This window comes from Notothenia coriiceps, unplaced genomic scaffold, assembly GCF_000735185.1.
Source record: "Notothenia coriiceps isolate Sejong01 unplaced genomic scaffold, NC01 NC01_scaffold00000288, whole genome shotgun sequence".
Lineage (NCBI taxonomy): Eukaryota > Metazoa > Chordata > Actinopteri > Perciformes > Nototheniidae > Notothenia > Notothenia coriiceps.
The window spans coordinates 21,942-43,491 of NW_011332989.1; the positions used below are offsets into that span (position 1 = coordinate 21,942).

Consider the following 21,550-nt stretch of genomic DNA (forward strand, 5'->3'; position numbering starts at 1 on the left):
GAGTCAACCGATCAGTTAGATTGGCCCTAAAATAATGCTGTTTAGAGGTTTTTTGACTTTTACGTCATATTAAGGTGAATTTCCCTGGGTTTGGGAATAAAAAAAGATTTAAGTGAATCCACTTCCCTAGAAACATACTTGGAAATCAAAGACATTGGTCGATTGTTGTTAAGTAATTTTATTATAAATACTTGCTTGCAGCTCAACTGTCACAAGCTCTTACATTTAAACACCATGTTTAAGTCACAAGAAAGTACATTTTAGTAAAAATAGCCCTTCACTAGACATCACAGCTGACCGTATAAAACATTATTAACCTTTCCTCCCACATAAGTGAGCGTGGGAACATAAATCTCTGTTACTGCTTGATTTTCTTTGTGCAAATTATAATAAAAAATAACACCAAGGATGTTCCTACGGTCAGCAATGCAGCAGCACACCATTTATTACAATAATAATTTGCGACCTTCCAGTCAAATTTTAAAAACTACACAAAATACCGGTCCTGACGTGTCAATTAAATCATTCTCTACAAGTTCTGTCGTATAAAGAGGTGTTGATTAAATCAGGAGTGCATTCAAATGTTCCCTCTGAAGTCAGCTGGAGTGAAATGCTGGCCATCAGTCACCCGGGCAACATCAGGATGATTGACAGGTCAGAGAGCTGGGTCCAGCTCAAGCCCAAATGTTTATTTCGTCCATCGAAGCCTTGAGGCGGCTGGCCGCGATGCGTTCAGGTTCTGCATTTGTGCGTTCGCGGGTCTCCGGCAGGCTGTTGATAACCAAACGTCTACTCTTCGTGGTCCATTTCAGTCAGAACAGAGAAGCACACCTTCTGGATCACCACGCCGAATTTAGCTGAAAGAAATGAAGACAAGAGGAAGGTTTAAACGATCTCTTCATGTACCATCACACCAAATCCAGATGTAAGCATTGACGCCATCTTTTAAGTTGACATCATTAATGTTAAAGCACTCTAGTCTGCAGCAGCTATGATATCATGTTAAGGAAATAGAGCGAACCAACTTGAACATGTCTAGCACTCGGTTAAAAGACAGTTAGGCTGGAACATTTCCCAGGGTGCACTGCAGTTTTCAGAAATACACCCTTTCATTTAGCAAGTTAGATACATCACTGTGAGTCTTGTTTGTGGTGAAATTGGCATAAATAATCAGATATTTTCTATAGTTTCAGACAATTTGTTATATTTTCTTTTAAATCATGCCCTCACACCATTTTTGGTAAAGGAAGGTCTATCATTTTTTTCTTTGTGTTAAGATCAATATTCTGTCCTGCAATTCTCCCTGCTTCTCTGATTCTCCTTCCTCAGGTAAATGTTCATTACCCCTCAGCCAAAGAACATCTATTTTTGCACCCTAATCCTTTTTAATTCCCTCCTTGGACATTAGAGCCAATTATCCAACAGGAATCAAACTGGTCAGTGGCCCTGAGGATACTTAAGACCCCTGCTGTTTTAAAGTATGACATGGTGGTTTTAATGTATGAAAGCAATGTGTTAATCCTGCAGTTTTCTTACCGATGAGTCTCCGTAGCGCCAGCGGCCTCTTCGTGGCCGGAGTGTAGATGCAGAGGAAGTAAACGGGAATTCCCGAAAGGGCGATGCCGATGCCGATCAGAGAGTTGATGGTGTCACTGTAGAGCGGCACCACCACCAGGAAGACGGTGAGGAGGCAGAAAACGATGGGGAAGATGAGACTGAGCTGAGGGGCGAAGAGGGAAATAGAGTTGAGGGTTACAACATATAATTCGAAATTAGTAGGATAAACATTACTTCTATAGCATCTCCCACAACCAGTTACAAGGTGCTTTACAAGTGCAGGTAAAATACAATGCCATACATTTTTAGCCCTTGGATTGTTGTTATAAAAAGACAATTTTTTATTTTCCTTTACAGTTATTGACAGTACCAACAACTTGTGGAAGTAGTGGGCGTACGACTGGAAATATCAGATTTGGATTACACTTTTAGTGTTGTGTGAGTTTTTTAACGGATGTTTAGATATAGTTTTGCTGTTGCTAAATTAGGCCACCATTGACTTCAATTAATTGTGACTTTTCACCACTGTTGGATTCTTTGTACATTGTTTTCTTCATGACTTTAAGCTAAGCCAGGGTGAGTAATTGATAAATAAATGTTCCTTTTGTCGGTGAATTACTCCTTTAAACGGGAAAATCAACCAAGTTTACATCTGGTTACACGCACAGAATATGTGGTATAACTGTTACACATCATCATTTGATGTACGTCTTTGCTTCCAGCAACATTGAAGACATGAACTAAAGCTTTATAAACTAGCGCACATTTAGCTTCCACAGGTTTCAGTTGAGGCAACTTCTACTTCTCTGTATTCGAGGCAAACAAACTTCTGTCACTTTTGTCACATTTGAAGATGATAATAATGGGTGTGTTGAGTTGTATTGTGGGTAATGTAGGCTGCAGGTGATATCTCTGGTTCTGTTTCTTACCTTTAGCGGCCTCTTCCTGTCCGGCTGCTTCCAGCGCAGATACAGTTGCCCCAAAATGGACAGCCCAACGAAGAACCAGTAGCTGAAGCTGTAGTAGTTGATCAGCCTGAAGACATCTTCCACACACAAGTATATCAGAGCCATGACGCCCTGGAACAAGAAACAACGTCAGTCAGACTGTGATGGACGCAACAGGGGAATAAAACAGATGTCATGTGATGGACAGGAAATGATCGATGAGGGTTGACTGACGTTGAAGAGCAGCGCGGGGATGGGGGTGTAGCGATGGACGTGGATCATGCACAGGTAGTCGGGCAGGTGGCCCTCTCTGGAGCCCACGAAGAACAGCCTTTAGAGACACAAAGAAAGTGGACGATGATGTCGAGCTACTCTTAAAACCAGAAATGAGAGAAGACTAACACTTGTGATGTCATCAAGTAAAGAGTCTGGAGCTGCTGCATATCCTTATGCTGGATGACGTCACACATATTTTGTTTTATCACACGTTTGCTTGGGGATTTTGGAGAGATTTGTCCAATTTACTGACTTTTTTATACAATAGGAAGTCCCTGCACAAGTCTTGAAAAGGGGCTTAGTTCCCCTTTAAGATTTTGCTCCTTTGCATTGAATAATATCCAGAGCTTGTCAGACTTCGATGCCCTCAGAATATGGAAACATTGGTTGCATAATCATTCCTCCTGTTCAAAGTAATTTATGCTTTTCATACTTTAAGATATACATTTTGATGTGCTTTCAAAGTCCACAGCAATATCATACTAAAAAAGACTTCATATTGAAGGTACTCTCTAGATTTGGCATATCTTCAGCTTAAGTTTACAACCCATTCTGTCGCTGTTGGACACAATGAGTAGGTGCTGATAACACGGAGATGAAATTACAACAAAACAAATTCCCTCACCTGGAGGAAGCGAGGATGGAGGCGTTGAGTCCTCCGAAGCAGGAAAGAGCCACCGCCAAGGGAATGGTCCAGTTCATGACGCCAAACACCTGGTCTGCAAACGTCTAGAAACAAGAGAATGAATGGTGTTCATGCACTTGATGGACTCAGAGTAATCAGAATGAGTCCCTTTATTAGTCCCACAAAGGGGAGATTTACATCAGTACAGCAAGTATACAGAGAGATGAACTTACCACAGCCACAGCATCACTGGCTAAGATTGCGTTCATGGGCAGGACGGCGTAGTAAGCCACGTTTGTCAGGATGTAGATGACGGTGACGATGGGCATGGATATAGCGATGGCCAGTGGAAGATTCCTGTAGTTCACCAAGACAACCAGCAGAGGGAAGCAAAACAAATGAGAAACAGAGGCTTTAGACACCTTGGGGTCAAGAGCAGATCGACCCCGTGGGTGAGGGGAGGACGGGGATTGTGATAAATTGGGGCCGTTTGTCACTTAATCTCCCTGGGAACTCTGGGAGAGGCTTGTGATCCAATCACATGTGTAGTCTTACTTCATTTGATCAGTGTCTGGCTCTGTGAATCACACCAAAGGGCTCACTCACACACACACACACACACACACACTCTCAATGTGATTGTTTCCTATTGTCTGAAACATCAGAGCAGAACTGTGAACCTTTGTGCAGGGAAAGTAAGCGTTTCCTTTGGCTTTACAGGAATAATCTTGTGAAGTTAACTGTAGTAAGTGGTCACAGATTGCAGAAAGGTTGTTTTAAAACTTGTCTTAGCTATGCCTAGGGGAAGTACAGCATTCTGATATAAAGGACAACATCAATATCTGTGAACATGAGTTGAACCGAAACTTGTTACATCAGGTATAAAATCTGGAGCGGCTGCATATCCTTATGCTTGATGACATCACACATTAGATTTCTAGCACATTTGCCTTTGGGTTTTTGAGAGATTTGTCACATTAACTCATATTTAACTGTCTTATACCATAGGAATTCCCGTGATGAGTTTTTCAGAAATGGCGTAATTCCCCTTTTTTTTTACAGATTATTCTCTTAATTGGATAGTTTCCAGAGCTCACCAGACGTAAATGCCATTAGAATATTGCTTCATACTGTAAGAGATACTTTTTTGTATGCACTTTTAAAATCCACAGTTCAATTAGAAGCAATGTCATGCTGAAAAAGACTTAACTTTGCAAGATGCTCCCTGAATTTGGTGTATCTTCAGCTACATTTTGACAATATATTCTGTCTATAAAGCGTGAATCAAGCCTAATTTGATCCAAACTAAAGATTGCTTTTATTTCGTATTTACTATTCTGTCCTCACCTCTCTGGGTTCTTGATCTCCTCTGTGACAAAGTTGAGGGTGTCCCATCCCGAGTATGAGAACAGAGCCGAGTACAGAGCCAGAGCAATGTGTCCTGCATCCTGAGACGAGTCATCGAAAAGCCCCTCGAAGTTCTGTGTGTGACCTGGGAAACACAATCATTTCATTTGAAGCAGAAATAATCACCTGTGTAAGTCTATAGTTATTATGTAGCATTTGGTATTATATTGGTGGGTGCGAGATGAGTTATTGACCTTGTCCGATCCTCGTCAGGCCGGCGATGATGACTGCGATGAGGGCGATGACCTTGGCGTAGGTGAAGAAGTCCTGGACCCTGGTGCCCCACTTTACATAGGCACAGTTCACAAAGGTCAGCAAACCTGAGGTAAGTGAAAGAAACCAAAATACATGCATGAATATGGATAAATAAAAAACACACAGAAACTAATCATTTAATATTCCGAGTGGGTGACATTTGCTCTGTAAACTGAGTGTGTGCCGGCATGTTTCCGTGTGTGATTTAAGGAAACGCTGCTGCTGACTCAAGCATACTGGCCTGTTGTTTTTCAGACGAGGAAACAGCTGAGTGCAGCACATGCAACCTCTTACACACCCAGAAACACACACACACACACACACACACACACACACACACACACACACACACACACACACACACACACACACACAGGTACAGCTGGAAGTCGGTCACTAAATCTTGTATTTTTCTGCTGGAGGCTGGAGATTTTTGAACATTATTAACTCAATGACTGATAGGGAAAACTGCTACTTCTTTCCTTATTGCAACTTCTTTGGAAACATGTTTTCGTGCTTCTTCCTGTGGCTTATCTCTGTCAGGACTCTTATCAGCACGTTATACCTTCAAGTTCAGAAACGTGGCACAAATTGTCCAGCTGAGTGGACACATTGTATCTACAAGTTCACCATGTCAGAGCGCTTCCACTCACTTATCGCTCAAGATCTTAGGATTACACCCCCCCCCCCGCTCTTTGGTGTTGACCACCTTCATCCGCAGTGAGGGGACGAATCATAACACTATCATCTTCACTTTGACAGGTAGAGGATCATAACGAGCCCCTTCCCAGCAGGAGGTCCGGTCAAATACAATAAAGCCCAGAGCGAGAGGGAGACTTTGCCACACAGAAGTAGGGGCGTGGTGTGTTGACTGTGAAAGGTTAGGAGGGTGGGAGGTGTGAGATCGGGTAAGGAAGGTCAAATACGGTCCAGATGTAGAGAGAAGAGAGTATAATGTACATTCAGCGAGTGAATAAGGTGTTTTCTTACTGCTGATATACCAAAAAAGTAGTTTTCGTCAAAGTTGCCATTTATTTCTGTCATGTGGTTTGAAAAGTGGAGAAAGAGGGTCGTTTCGGAAAGCCCATTTCCACAAAAACAAACATTGAAAAAAATATTAAAATGTAGTACTAAGTAAATAACCATTGGGAAAAAGAAAATTACGTATACGAGTCAAAAGTATGTGATATTAAGTAAACATCATGATTAACCATTTAAAAAGTATTCAATCCTGATTATGAAAAAAAGAAGTGTGCTTTATAAGTTATGATTATGAAAGAAATTCAGACTTTAAGAAAAGGATTTCAAATGTTTGACCTTAGTTTGAATTATGAGATAGTAAATCAAGATTTTGACTTAATAATTATAAAGCCTTGCAGAGAGTGAGATAACATGATGGGGGTTTAATTAAAATATTGCGCACATCAACACTTGCTACTAGTTATGTTTGACTTTGACTCTCTAGAAGCTTACATTTATTTGGATTTAAAAAGATATTTTCATGCATAACATTTCACCTTATTTTGAGTTTTTCCTGGCATGAATTGGCTTCCATACAATTTGACCAACTTCTGCTCAATTACATTTTTATGAGACGTTCTGCCTAGAGCTAAGAAAGAAATTCCATTTACAATTAACTTTGACCAAAAGCAACTAATAAAGGATAGAATTATATTTCCAGTTTACAGTATTGTATCTGACAGGAAGCCTCTCTCCTGTGCTGAGCTGGCAGTAGCCGTTAGCCTCTCAGGTCAGAGTCTCCCTGCAGGACTTTACCTCACAGCTATCAGCCTCTCCTCCTGGAACTGCTTATCGGAGCATGGCACAAGAGTGTATCTTCCTGTATTTAAGTGTGTCTTCATGCATGAATGAGTGGGGTGGACGCATGAGTAATATTTATTGCAAACTAGCACAATATGTTTATTTTTTATCTTGATCAGGGCTTGTCTGTAAGCTATAACTCTGGCTTCTTGTGTGGTTGCTTGAGCGTTGGTATTTCGTCGCCTCTTAAATGGAGCTTGGTTGCCGTGGTGAGAAGCGTTGTGAATTTCTTGTTAGTTTGATTGATTTGTCAGCTCTGCTCTTTCACAGGGTCAATGTGTCCAAGTTAGCTCGGCACATCCTTTCACAAAGATGTACTTTAAAGGACAGTCTTGCTGTTCCCATACCAATAAAGAGTTGTGACTCCTCACGTGTTAGACATGGATTTCGTAATCTGAGATTGAGTAAAATGGCTTTTTCCTTTTCTCCTCCTACTTGGTGGATATGTTTTTAGGAGGTGCTCAGTTCCTCTTTCCTTTGTCAGTTAGCCTTTCTGCTGCTGACGTGCTGACGCTTACTTTTCACTTCTCTAGTCTACAAAACTGTGGCATTTTCTTAAAGGTCCCCTATTATACAAATGTTCAACAATATATCACAGGTCTCGGATATATACAGAACATGTCTCTGAAGTGTTAGGCTCCAAATACCAAACGGGTCACCCATTGTAACACCCCATAATCCCCTGTTGATTGGCTAATGGTTGCACAACCCAAAAAAACGTTATGACATCAAGTTGTCAAAATCTGTTCAGCTCATTTTCAGACAGGTTTTTTATATAAATGGATCAGGACAGAAAGAGAGGGGGTCTTTGTTCCTGAAACGTCCAGAATCTCTTTATACAGAAGGGACAACACATGTTGATGTAGAAAATACATGAAAAAGTGGATTTTCCATTATAGGTGACTTTCTTTTCCATTCTCTCACTATCACACACACTCTAAATGTGTACTTACATATGCAACCAGCAGCCAGCATCCTGTTGGCCAGGTACGGAGCGATACAGGTGGGGAAGATGGGCTGCACCATGTAGTTGGAGAACGTGATGGCTATGACGGCCTGGCTGGTGGGCTCTATGATCAGCAGCGACGTCCACAGGCGGATGAAGGCCATGAAACCCCCAAAGGCCTCCAGGATATAGGCGTAGGAGGCCCCGGATTTGGTGATGGTGGTCCCCAGCTCGGCGTAGCACAGGGCGCCGAACACGGAGAAGATCCCCCCGACGGTCCACACCACCAGGGAGAGGCCGTAGGAGGCGCTGTGGATGAGGACGCCCTTGGGTGAGACGAAGATCCCGGAGCCGATCATGTTCCCCACGATCAGGCAGACCCCGTTCAGGAGGGAGATCTCCTTCTTCAGCTTCATGGACTCCCCTTTCTTTGCAGACGGGGGGCTGCCATTGCTCTCCTCTTCCGTTGGGGCGGGGCTGTAGGACGCCATTGTTCGTGTTTTTGGTGGTTTTTAAATATATAAGTTAGAAATGGGAATATTTCAGTCACAATTGGAGAGTTTTTCTCATTGATGTGTGACTGAAGACTGGTCAACGTTCCCCGCGGTTATCTATCGTCATCTCCTTCCATCTGTGGAGGACACACACGTCATATCAGCGATGCTGTCACCATAGAGATTGATTTTCAGGACACACATAAAGCAAATACTTGTGTTGTTTTAATCCTGTCCAAATCAAACAAAAACATATTTACATGCCCAAAGCGCTAATGTGAGAACAAACATGTAAAACAAAATCCTACATTAGTGAGGACACTGGTGGATTTAGGGGCAGTTTGGTGGATTGGAGAGCCATTAGGCCGCACAGCAAATGGCCTTTTAAGGTTGAGTGTATTGACAGAGGAGAGAAGCAAACACACCACATGCCTGAAAACACTGGCTCTTCATTAGTAACCATACAAGCTGAGGAAGAATTACCAACACACACACACAAAACAATTTTGACTCAGAGCTGTCTACACACACACACACACACACACACACACACACACACACACACACACACACACACACACACACATGCAGAGTTAGAGAGTGTCAGCAGAACTGGTCACATGTTTTCCAAAGTTCATCATCCTCAGCATGTATGGGGTTTGATGATGAGACGGTTCATGTCCCTCTGAGATAATAAACCCACAATCACTAAGTTAATGGAGTAAGACGGGCTGCTTCAAGGCCAAGATAGCGGTAAGGTTTTTAAAACAAATTGGCAATATGCTGAATCAAAATGTGTTTCATTTAAGAAGACAAGATTGTTTTAGGTGATTTATGGGGGAAGTAATGTCCCAACACACCTGTATTTATTTGAACGTTTTGGATGTAACTGTTTAAAGACTATCTATACATTTTCTTACCTTCTAAAATGTTTAAACCCAAGGTGATATTCCACCTTTAAATCACCCAAAAGTGTATTTCTAGTTAAGATAGTTTGTTGATGAGCAGAGCCAGATAGAGACTGATCAAACAACCAAGAACAAAGACTAAGACTGTAGGAAAATTCAACACAGAAATACCTCAATAGAAAGTGAGGTAGATTAAAAAAGATTTTGTTAGATTTACTGCCAGTTTAACCAAGAACATTTGGATTAAAGACAATGACATGTTGTGAAGGTAAGGGTTACCTTGAGGCAGCAGCAGATCAGCAGCACGTGGGCTCACCAAGCAGTGACTGTGAAGGAGAAGGACAGTAGATTGTGTCGTCCTGCATGTGATCAAACGCGTGCCACAGAGACGAGGCTCTTGCAGTGCAAGGTCCAAAAGCCGCTGATAAGTGTAGTCCTTCAGGAGTTACTCAAGTTTACATCCTGGATACAGAAAATCCTCTCAACTCAAGTGTGGAGGGAAATATTTCAGCCCCTTCTTTCAGGCACTGAAACGCACCGTTTGTTATCTTAAGGATGTCATGGAGGAATCATCTTCTTACAGGATGTCTAACTTGGAACAGTAAATAAAGTTATTTTGATTTGTTTCATCATTTTTTAAATAATAATTATATGATTCTACAATAAGCCAACCTCAAAATTCAAAGTATTGCCATATGCACAAAAGCTACAGCTAGTTTGCAATGGAAATATGATAAGACTTAAAACGTTTTTTTTTAAATCACAAATATAAAAATAATGGGGCAAGAATAAATAAATGATTTACATGTAGAACTAATTGTGCCTTATTGGATTTCAAGGACCACTTATTTCAGTGATAAAGGCATCAAGGCACACGTGCACTGACATGACATGTTCATAAATGATACACAGGCTGGCGTTGTAAACCTGTGCCTTAGTGAGCATGAATTATCAGCAAGAGTGAGATGGTAAAAGCAGCAGTCTTTGGGGAGACTTACCTTCTCCAGAAACGTTTTTATCTCCCAGTGTTTCCTCTTGATCCCAAATGAGTTCTTATTTCTTTCACCTCTTCTCCCCGGGTTTCCCTCTCATGGTTCTTCCTCTCTATTACAGTTGTGTTGCTTTGCGTCTTTGCACAGCTGTTTCCTGACTCCTGACTGTTCCTCTGCGCTCCTCAGCTCGTGAACTTGTGCCTTTTAAGTACTTCTACTATCGAGGAAACGAGTCATCCGAGGGGAGGGAACAAGGGGGGGGGAGTAATGGCCTCGCATTGTGTCTCCTGAGTGAGTTGTTACAGAATGATGGGGTTTTAATTAAATTATCTCGCACATCAAACACGTGTTATCAAGTGTGGAGGAACTGGTCGGTGGATGTTACAGGGAGGGAATCACTGTGAGGCAATGCAGAGCGTTATATAATGGTTATATAATAACAATACAATGTTGTAAACTCATAATTTCTAAAGCAATCAACATTGTTTTTATATGTCTCATAGTAGGCAGTTAACGTGGAAAGTAATACATTTACTCAAGCACTGTACTTAATTTCACATTTGAGGCACTTTTATTCCAGTAATTACGTTTTTATGTTACATTAAGACAAGACATGGCACTGTGTACATTTATTTAGATATTTACAACAGTCTTTAAAGATTCAGATTATTAATACAAAATATTATCATCATAGAAAATATGATGTTATTAAAGATATAAGAAGAAGAAAAAAGAATTCACTTATTTTGTAAGTTGCTAATCTGCACAATGACTTACTTTTGGTACTTAAAGTATATTTTATTGGTTATGATTGTGTTAATTTGAAAAAAAATGTGGATGCAGGTTACACTTTTTAACTTATCAGTATGTATGATAGTTCTATTTGTAGGCCTACTTAAGAAAATCCGAGTGTGAATGACCTCAAATCAAACAAAGAAAATACCATCATTGCACATGGACTGTCAACAGTTCCACTTGTTTGATGAATCGTTCAGACAATAGCTCCCTCTTGTGGATTTATAATATTTTGAAGAACATGGAATCACTGTCTCAGATATGACTTTATAAGATTCAAAATACTTTAGTACTCACAAATTGGGATTGTTTTTTGAAGATTGAAGATTCAACTTATTGTCATTACGTAGTACAGGTACTATTTAACAAAATGGTTTCTCTGCATTTGACCCATCCTAGTGTTAGGAGCAGTTGGCTGCCATTAAGCGCTTTGAGCACCAGGAAAAGCGCTTTATAAATGTAATGTATTATTATTAATATTATTATTATTATTATGCACGGCGCCCGGGGAGCAGTGAACGGTGCCTTGCTCTGGGACACCTCGGTAGCACTTGGTCTTTCCGGGACTTGAACTGGTGACCTTCCAGTTGCCAAGCCAAGTCCCTATGGACTTTGCCACCACCGCCCCTTTCGTTGCAACAGCAATATAAAACAGAGTATTACACATAATAAGAAATACAAAAGAGTAGAAACATAACAATTATACAATATAAACATCTCAAAATAAAAGATAAGACGGAACTAAAAGAGTGAAAATATAAAACACTATTGAAGGGGTAAATTACAGCTAAATCAATATAAAAGTAGGATATTATTTACATTTAGTGTGCAAGAATGGCATATTAAATTAAATATCAATATAACATTTACAGTGTGAAGTTATAAGTCCAGTTAACAAAAGAGAAACTATAAAGCAAATAGTTGTCTGACCTTTAAAAACTCGTAACAAGAGAGTGTAGAAGTTACATAAAGGAATTATGATCTATTCTCGGTTTTTATTGTAGTGGTGTGTACATTCGGGACATTAATGAAAGTTTGAACTATTCTTGAAGTGTAAAATAACAAACAAACAAAAAGTCTCCTGACTCTTTTATAAGCAGTACATTTAATCAATGGTTTATAAGACATTATCTAGCTATAAGAAAAGTGCTTAATGAATTAACTTTGCTGTTGCAGCTCCAACGTTATGGAACAAATTGCCCCTCCAGGTTAGGCTTGCTCCAACTCTGCCTGTTTTTAAATCTCCTTTAAAACCCCACTTCTTTTCCCTTGCAGGTCAGGTGACACTTGTGCTTTTACATTTGGGTTTTTATCTTACTCGTGTTTTGTATTGTTTTTTGTAGGAGAGTTGTTCAGTCTGTGGCTTCTGATCTGGTTTCATTGTCTCGTGTTTTACATTTGTTTCATGTCCTGTCTGTTTTTTATGTATTTATGCTATGTTTTTATACTGTTATTGATGTACAGCACTTTGTTAAAGGCTGTTGTTTTTAAATGTGCTTAAGAAATAAAATGGATTGGATAACTTACCTGTGAAGTGTTACTGTATTAGCATTTATTATATTGTTAATACAGCTAACTCCACTGATAGACAAACATGGGAATATGTATTATAGTGTTGGGAGCCTTAAGATAAGTGCTTTCCATTAGGGTTTTTCAGAAAGTGTATTTAACATAAGATTGTTTTGTTTGTCGTTCTTTATAAATAGGGTGACAAAAACGTTTTAATAAGCATATAATTAAAAACATGAACTGCGTGATTCTGTCACATTTCAGTTGAAAGGCAGCTTTAATGACCAAAACCACGCTAATCAACGGCCAATGTGGGAACAAAGAACTGTTTGTCTTCCAGATGGATGTTGACTCTTCTTTAATTGAAGGTTAAATATGCACATTACATCAACAAACGTTTTTCTGACGATTGATGTTGATTACAGCTTTTTTGATAAGTGATAACGTGTTACGTGTGATCGACCGTCTCCATCACACCTGTTGACTTCTGTCTTCACCTCCATCTCTCTGATCCTTTTCTTAAACTGAAAACTATTCAGACTACTTTTTTGAAAGCATGTGGACAAACTTCTCACACACTCACAAAACAATGACTTCAATTAAGTGTATTTTGTCAACAGGTTCCACTTAATTTTATCAAGTGAGTTTAAATGTTAAGTTAAAAAGATATTAGGATCATATAACTTAATAAACTTGTTTAACAGGAACACAACTAATTTTAAAATACGACTTCTGATCAACAAGATATTAAATCAACTTAAAAGAAAATAACTTTTTGTCCCAAAAAGATGAGGATTCTCCTTTAATTGTAGTTTAAATGTCTGCATATATAGAATCAAGGACTTCTAAAAGCGATGGTTGATGTTGATTAAAGCTGTTTGATAATGTGTTACATGTGACCGACCCTCCCCATCACACCTGTTGACTTCTGTCTTCACCTCCATCTCTCTGCTCCTTTTCTTAAACTGAAAACTATTCAACATTTTTCTTTTTCTTTCTTTCTTTTTTTGATTGAGACACGTCCCTTGTCGCCCACGAAAGCATGTGGACAAACTTCTCACACATGGCTCTTTTCACTCCTTTTGTCCCGCTCTCTGCCCCTGAGCATTCTTCTCCTTGGTTACGGGTTGTCATGGATTCAGGAGCCCCGTGTAGGCTCAAAAACGGGAGGGATTAAAGGCAGCCATTTTGGGGACAGCTGGGCCAGGTTGGTCCCTGTTGCCCCCTGTCCCGCTCCCAGTCACTCTGGGGGGAAGAGGGGTGGCATTGTGTGAGGATTAGAGCTTCCTGTGTGTCAGCTCATTACATGGGGTGGGAGGAGGGGGGGAGTACAGGGGTGAGCAGAAAGAGTGAGGGAGAGAAATGAAAGAGAAAATGAAAGAGGGTGCGTATAAAAGAGCGTATGACACAGAGAGGGGAGGGAGGGAGGGAGGGAGGTGGCGGCCTCTACAGCTGCACCCTCAATCACACTCATACAGGCTCTGATTATCCTTTTCACACACACACACACACACACACACACACACACACACACACACACACACACACACACACACACACACTCACTAGTGGGGAACTGCAACATATTAAAAGACATTGAGGACAAAAAAGGCAGAATTAGGAGACAGCTAGCCCAGACAAAGAACCCCCCCGATTCCAGACACACCGAGAGCTGGAACAAACAAGCGAAAACTGACCAACAGCACACAGAATAAGAGTCATGCAAACAGAATACTTAAACAGATAAATGAATTCACAAAGACGGGCTTAAACTGAACCCAGAACAAAAAGATATACAGAAAACCACAGACGAGCAACAAACCGGTCTCCTCTTCACATCGCCATTGTTTTATTTATCTTTTATACATCACATGGGAGTCATGGGAACATAGTTTGTCATTGCTACAAAAAAGGGGTTTACAAGGAATACTAAACTGGGTGAAACAGGAATGCAGTACAATTTCTGCAGGCGCAGAAAACTCTCAAGTGCTTTGAGAGAGAGGGGAGCAGGGGGAATGGAGGGGGAGAAAGATAAAGGGAGGGGAATTATAACAGACAGGGCTCATCCTAGTTGTCGGTTTGACCCGGGAGGTGGTACCGACAACAAAAAAGCATTTACAATCATCAGTTTGAATAAGCTGCTAGCAACTTTTACAGCAATAAGTACAAGGACTTCCCACAAAATCATCTAACACACCATTATTATTATTATTATCATCATGGTTATCATCATTGCTAATGTGTTTAAGAAGATGTCTCGGAAGCACAGGACACAGTGCAACTCTCAGTGCAACTCAGCACATCAGAAACATGCTTCTAGCAGCATGGCATTAAGAAACAAGTCAGATAAAAAGGTATCAAATGTAACCGCCGCTCATATTTACAGACATTGGCCATTACTAAACTGGCCTATTTTGGTATGGAGTTCATCTTGTAAAATGCTGGATCGTCCCTCTTCTTCAAATCAGCTTATACAGTATGTGCCGAAAAAGGTGTCGAAACGAAAGCGCAAACAAATAATTCTCATTGTGACAATTCTGTGAAGTGTGTAAGATAAGGCCTCACTGTGGTCTTTGAAATACAAAAATAACATAGCTAAAATACTACATTCACAAATGTCTTGCAAAACTACAACTTCATCTATCTGCCTATTACAAAAGGTAAACATGAATTAGAATGTCTACAAAAACAAAGGTCGTCCTATTAAAAAAAAAAATACATTCCTTTGTCAGGACCCTTTTAAAGACTGACTGCAGCCGCTCAGTGATTCTAACTCTACACAGTAGTGTCCATAGGCTCGACCGGAACAACACCGATCGCTTTAGTATCTGTGCTGTCCTCCTTCTCAGGTGATTTAGCCAATCCCTGATTTTCTTCTTGCTCTTCCGGGCTCTTATTGGCTGAATTTGAGCTGCAATCCTCCGCAATGTCAGTGTCATTGGTTTGAGCCTTGACGGGGGTTGATGCTCCAGGATGAGTTTTCATATGACCCTGTTGATGGAAGACATAACATATGAGTTATTTAGCCACAATGGAGGAAATCTTAACCTGACAAAAAAAGCATTACCCCTTAATTCTTTTACAAACTCAAAATCATTATCTTTTGATCTAAGTTAGTCGACCCGTACCTTAAGTCCACTGCGACTGGCGTAGGCCTTCCCGCACTGGGAGCAGCTGTAGGGTTTGTCAGAGCGAGGAAGCTGGGCTGGGACGGAGGGCTCTTGGTCCTCTGAAGGCTTTTCGTGCCCGTCGTTACTCTCCTCCATTGGAGCATCCTTCTCCGACTCTGAGTCCAGCGCAGGCAAAGGCTCTTTTGTTGTCGTGGTCTCACTCTTGCCTTTGCTTTGGGAAGGATCACTCTCTTGAGCCTCCTGTGGGTCATTGCCACAGGCCTCTTCAGCCTCAGGGATAGCTTTGGGGCTGGCAGGTGGGGTGAGTGCAGGTGAGGGATTTGCAGCTGGGGTTTTGGGATTGGAATCAGGACTTGTAGTGGGTTTGTCCGTGGAGCAAGCTTCATCGTTATTAACCATGGATTGCAGCGTATTATTGTTTGCTCCAGGCTTTGAAACGCACAGAGATAAAGGGGTGTCATCTGCCTCTGCGTCTCCATTCATTACAGCTGAATGAGAGCTAGCTAAGGGTGCTTTGAAAGGGCTGGTGCTGACCAGGTCAGCCTGGGTCTCCTCTTCAGAGTGCATGGAGCCGTTGATTGGGCTACCATCAGCTGGGGCGTTGTCTCCCAGACGCAGGGGGTCCTCTGCTCCCACTGAGGGGGGATTACGGGTCACGGGTGGGCTAACACTTGATGCGGAGCTCTCCAATTCTTCCTTCTTCACAGATGTGGCGTCAGCAGCTGTGGATTTCTTAAAAGTCGACCCTGAGGTGAGAGCATCAATTGTTGGCTTGGAGCTTGTTGTCAGGGCCAGAGGAAGGAGTTGTGGGGCTTTAGATGGGGAGCCATTCTCCCGCTCACCGAAAACAGCAGCTGTTTCTCCGTCTTCGGGAGGCATGTCTTCATCAGGTGGTATTTGTCCACCCAGGTGCAAGCGGATATGGTGCTGAAGTACCAAGGCATTGGTGAACTTGCGTGGGCACAATGGGCAGGAGTTCAAGGCACGGGAGTTGGCCGGTCTTGCGCGGTGCGTGGCAAGGTGGGCTCTAAGGCTGCCCTTTGTGGAGAAGGAACGACCGCACTGCTTACAAGGGAAGGGGCGCTCTCCCAGATGTGTGGCCTGATGCAAGCGCAGAGCCCTGGGGCAGCTGAGGACACGCAGGCAAACAGCACACTGATTAGCGGCCTGAGCGGTGGGCAGAGAGTGAGTATTCATCGTAGTTGTAGTGCCAGAACCTAAGACTCCCTGGCTGGTCATAAGTCCAGTAGCACTTGGGCTCAGGCCGAGAGCAGCCAACATTTCCCTGCGATAGGCACTGGAGGTGGTGGAAAGGTCATGGCCGTATGTGTCCCCATGAGCATCAGCAGCTGATAGTGAGGAAGAAGAGGCACCTCGCTGTGGCTGCTTTTCAAGCTTCTGCACCAACCGTTGCAACTTGGAGGTGTCTGAGGTCAGGGTAGAGGTGGAGGTAGAAGATGAAGAGGAGGTTGATGGTTTGGGGAAAGGTGGAAAGGGGAAGGGTAGCTGATGGGGAGAAGTGAGGTGGGCGGCAGATGAGTGGCCTGGGGGTCGTAGAAGTGCAAGGTGGTGAGAGGAGGTGCCGTCAGGGAAGAGAATCTTAGGAAGGTGGGCCAGTTGGGAGTATGGGGAAGCAGTATGGAGGGCAGAGTGAGGAGGTGTGTTTTCATCAAATCGCTGCTGCTTTACTCCTTTGAACTGGCTGCCCATGGCGGAGGAGGAAGACGAGGATGTAGAGGAAGGAGGCAGACCAGTGCCGGACACGCTGGCAGCAGCTGCAGCCGAGGCTCTGTTCAGCTGAAGCAGTGAATGGGCTGTGGACAGCAACGCCATGTCCACTGACGGGGGCAGAGGTAAAGAGGAAGGCGATGGCCGAGAGGACGCACCAGACAGGAACCCCAGGGCCATGTTCTCCGTCATCCCGGGAATGCTTCCTTTCACAGCGTTGAAATGCTCGTCGTCATCGGCACGCCGTTTCCTCCTTCTCTGGATTGGGCTGGGAGCGGGGGGTGTTGGCTCGCACAGTGCCGGGGGCAGCAGAGAAAGAGACAGCTCTGGGTTCTGCTCTCTGTGGCGCAGGAAATGGGCTTTCAGGTTCCCTCTGGTTGTGAAACGGCTCAAGCACACCGGGCACTGGTAGGGCCTTTCGCCTGTGTGAGACCTCAGATGGATCTGGAGTGAGGAGTCGCTGCTCAACACCTTCCCACAAAAACGGCACGCATGGTGAGGGCGTCCTGCTAAGGAGGAAGAGCCAAGGGAGGAGCTGGGCTGGAGATCCTGGGAATGACTGGCGGTAGGAAGGGGAGGGGTGGGGAAACTGAGACCATTGCTATGGCCAAACGAGGAGGTGTTGGATGACTTCTCGTGGAGGTAGCGCGGTGGTAGGCCCAGTGACAAGGACATAGGGTGTAGTGAGGCAACGGAGGGGCTCATGGAGGATGACATAGATGAGGTAGAGGAGGATAGAGCTCTGCTGCCATTGACATGTGTAGCACCTGCTTTGGAGACGGGTGGCTGTGGGAAGAGGGAAGATGGAAGGCCAGTCAAAAGCGATGAGGTTGTGGTTACTGGCGTGGCAGTGGAGGGGTGCGTTGGGGATAAAGATGCAGGTCCTAGGGACTTATGGTTGCTGTCTGCACCACCAACCTGTTGGTTATTATCATGGCCAAAGACAGCCCCTCCCAGCCTCAGAACGTGCCTACAGATCTCCTCTGTTATCTGCATCTGGTGGATTTGCCGCTGCTGTAAAACCCTCAGCTCTTCCAGGAGTATCGCCAAGGTGGGTGACACCTGGATCTGTCCCTGCTGCCCGGGAGAGGTGGATGCCTGATGATGGTGATGATGACCTGGACTGGAGCTGTCGCGGCGAGGCAGCACATACTGAGAAGAAGAGGATGAGGAAGAGGAGGAAGAGGTAGTGGTGGTGGCCGAGCTGCCCATTGTTGGGGAGGCCATGGTGGAGTGAGGGTTTCCTTGGTGAAGAAGGCTGTGGGAACCTGAGGTTTGACCCAGGGGAGGAGGTGAGTGAGTCTGGGATGATAGCGAGGGGTGCGGGAAGTCTGGGGAGAGGGAAGAGTGGGTGTTGGGGAGGGAGGTGGTGAAGGGGGCGATGTGGCTGGGCCAGTGGGGAGGAGGCGAGCTCTCGCTGGGCAACGAGGGCGCGTGGAGCCCACCAGGGGATGGGCGAGGGGCCAAAGGCGGCTGGCAGTCCTGGTGAGAGGTGGGGGATGAGGAGGAGGACCCTGATGAGGTACCTTCTGAGCCAAGAGATGTTGATGGTGACTTCATGCCCAGGTGATCATCTGAGGATTGACAGAAAAATATATATTTTAAACTTTTAATTCCATTTTGTTTGTTTCTTTAAAGGCATTAGTGCGTCTCCAATATCAGACCAAATATTAAGGTATGTCAATTAATTAAATCGTCCTGGTCCAGTTACAGTCTGTTTATTTAATTGATTCTACATAATGTTTACAAGTTTAGTTTTCAAATGTGTGTGCATACCAAAAGATCAGGTTACGACTTCAAAAGAAATGCCTGCTAGGAAATGGCCTTGAACAAGCAAATAAACAAGTGGAAGAAACTCTGAAGTCTATGAGTCTTTGTAATGTCTTGTCTCAATCTGTGCTCTCCGGAGCAAAACTCCTCAAACATCTTGCACACACAAAAAAGCTTACAGACCACCTTGCTGCTATGGCAACACATTTTACAGGACAATGGGCATCACCAAGACAACCCATAACCCCTCTTAACCCACCCCCTCCCTACAGCAGTTACGTCTTTCATCTCCCTATTCACCCTTCCCCCCTTACGTCACAGTCGAGGTCAAGGGTCAGGCCAAGCTAAGGGTTCTGGGCACTGTCCAGACACTCTGATTGGTCAACTAATCTGACCTGTGCTGCTCGGGGGTCAAATTCTTTCAGAATCTTGAGCACAGAGTGAGAAAGAGTAAAAGAAAAAGAAGGGGGAGGGTAACAACAATGGAGAGACAAACTAACTATTCCCTCCTGGAGTGATATAGTGATGGAATGAAAGACTGTACCTAAGTGAAATTCCTTCTCTGTGACTTCTAAACAAACCTCAACCTGCGGGACACAAAAATAACTACCAGATAAACTTTCTTTGGAGGAAGTTTACCTGCAGAGAGTCTAAAGTGCATGCAGTGGAAGATATTACCCATTGTAAAACAGAACAAGTGCGAAAGCAATCTCTCTTTCACCCCTGAATCTATTTTTTTCTCATCCATCTGAGCCCCCCCCCCCAACTGTGTAGGAGTATACAGTCAATAGGGTTGGGGGGCGAGAAAGAGGGATAAAGAAAGGGGAGGGAAGTATTGAGAAGGTGGAAAATGTGGGAAGAGGGGTGCATAAGAGAGAAAGGCATGGACGAAGAGAATAGATGGGTGGAAGATTAATCTTTACCAAAAACACTGGCTTCCCTTCCCCCCACCCAAGCACTTTATTGTTAACAAATAAGAGGGTGCTCTATACTAATCAAAGACCTCCAGCAGTCAGCGCTGAGCAGCCTGTTGGTTTCCTAGAGGTCCAACAGCAAATGAAAATGGCCACAGATGTATGTTAGTTAATCCTACTCTATTCATTTCACAGGGACACGTTTATTGTGTGCCTAAGGCCCCCATTTAGTGGGGCCCATTACAGTGAACTGCTGAACAGGAGGGGTTTCTTTAGTTGACAAACTTAGATCTTCAACTTTTTGTTTTTTTCAATCAGGTGCGTTTGTTGGAATGTGTCCATGCATAAATGAACGTGTGAAAATCACGTCGATCAACGACAAAAGCGCCCAGTAGCCCAAACAGCGCACACAATTTATGTGCGTCGAAACACAAACTTTTGCTTTGGTTAAGTTTTCCGTTTTGTTGTAGCACTTGAGTTAATTCCGCATGCATTGTTGAGCACCATTTGTTTGCAAGCTTGTTGCACTCTTTCATGAAATTCAAGACAAAAACGCATGCACACTCGTAAAGATGTGTACTCACCGTGAGATAGCAGCCTTGGGCCCCCCGGATCCGAGTTAACTAGATGCTGGGGTCGCTTCTGCTTCCGGCGTGACATGATTCACTGCGACTCAGAGGGAGAGGGGGGCATCAGTTTGTTGAATGGCAGTAGGCACGTTTTTGCGCACTTGGAAGCGCTCCTGAAACCATCCAAGCATTTAAAGTTCAAGAGTTGCGCACATCCCGAAAGCCCCGGAATAAAAAAGGAAATGTAAGCTTACTTAAAAGTGATAAAAGAACGTATGCTTTTTGGAAAAATCAAAAAAAAAAGTAGCAATAGGTATTTGGAAATCCGCAGGTCTGCACCGTGCCATATGAAGCTGCGGTGAGTGCGTGTGTGTGGCTGTTTCCTAAAGTCTCTTCTCCCCCAAAAAACTTGTCCAATTTGCGCCCCTCCTCTCCCACTGCTGCCCCGCTGCATGCACATACAGAGAACACACACACACACGCACACGCACACGCCATACACACTCACAAACACACACAGAACCACTCCTTGTTCTTCAATGATATTTGCATTTCAATGGCGTGTAACACACAGCCTCCCTGCTTCTCTCTTTCTCATTCTCCCCAGCTTTATTTTTCTTTACACACTCACGCAGCAGCTATAAACTTTCAATAAAACATGACAATTAGGTGTCAAAGCCGTTGGATGGCTTGAAAACAAATGTAAATTGGCGTTAGAATGATCTATTTGACTATAAGATAAATGTTTAAATAATGCCAGGAAGAAAATAAATCAGTGTTGGTCTAATTAAGATGCAATAACATGTCTAAAGAAGTAACAGGTGACATTTCCATCAGGAAACATCTGTTTAGGTGTACTGCAGACACTTTAATAATTTCAGCAAGGTGGATAAATAGTAAAATAAA

At 43.2% G+C, this 21,550-nt stretch overlaps 3 protein-coding genes across 3 annotated transcripts in view; 1 reads left to right on the forward strand and 2 right to left on the reverse strand.

Moving 5' to 3' along the window:
* Positions 1 to 169: 169 nt before the first annotated feature.
* Positions 170 to 10,394, reverse strand: slc7a7 (solute carrier family 7 member 7). The gene is made up of 11 exons (XM_010793019.1): positions 10,235 to 10,394; positions 9,516 to 9,562; positions 7,842 to 8,465; positions 5,007 to 5,132; positions 4,753 to 4,897; positions 3,639 to 3,762; positions 3,406 to 3,509; positions 2,739 to 2,835; positions 2,487 to 2,636; positions 1,537 to 1,720; positions 170 to 857 (listed from the first exon to the last, which is right to left on the reverse strand). The coding sequence occupies exons 3-11, from the start codon at positions 8,323 to 8,325 to the stop codon at positions 790 to 792; spliced, it is 1,482 nt and encodes a 493-aa protein (XP_010791321.1). The 5' UTR covers positions 8,326 to 8,465; positions 9,516 to 9,562; positions 10,235 to 10,394; the 3' UTR covers positions 170 to 789.
* The window catches only part of ccnb1ip1 (cyclin B1 interacting protein 1), a 20,635-nt gene continuing 4,199 nt past the window's right edge, over positions 5,115 to 21,550 (forward strand). Inside the window, exon 1 of the mRNA XM_010792736.1 lies at positions 5,115 to 5,137. The gene's annotated coding sequence lies outside the window, so the exon portion shown is untranslated. The remainder of the gene's footprint in view (positions 5,138 to 21,550) is intronic.
* On the reverse strand, positions 14,377 to 21,027 carry si:ch211-212k18.5 (sal-like protein 2). Its single transcript, XM_010792911.1, has 3 exons — positions 20,660 to 21,027; positions 15,661 to 18,965; positions 14,377 to 15,523 (listed from the first exon to the last, which is right to left on the reverse strand). Exons 1-3 carry the CDS (start codon positions 20,733 to 20,735, stop codon positions 15,308 to 15,310), a joined length of 3,597 nt encoding a protein of 1,198 aa, XP_010791213.1. The 5' UTR covers positions 20,736 to 21,027; the 3' UTR covers positions 14,377 to 15,307.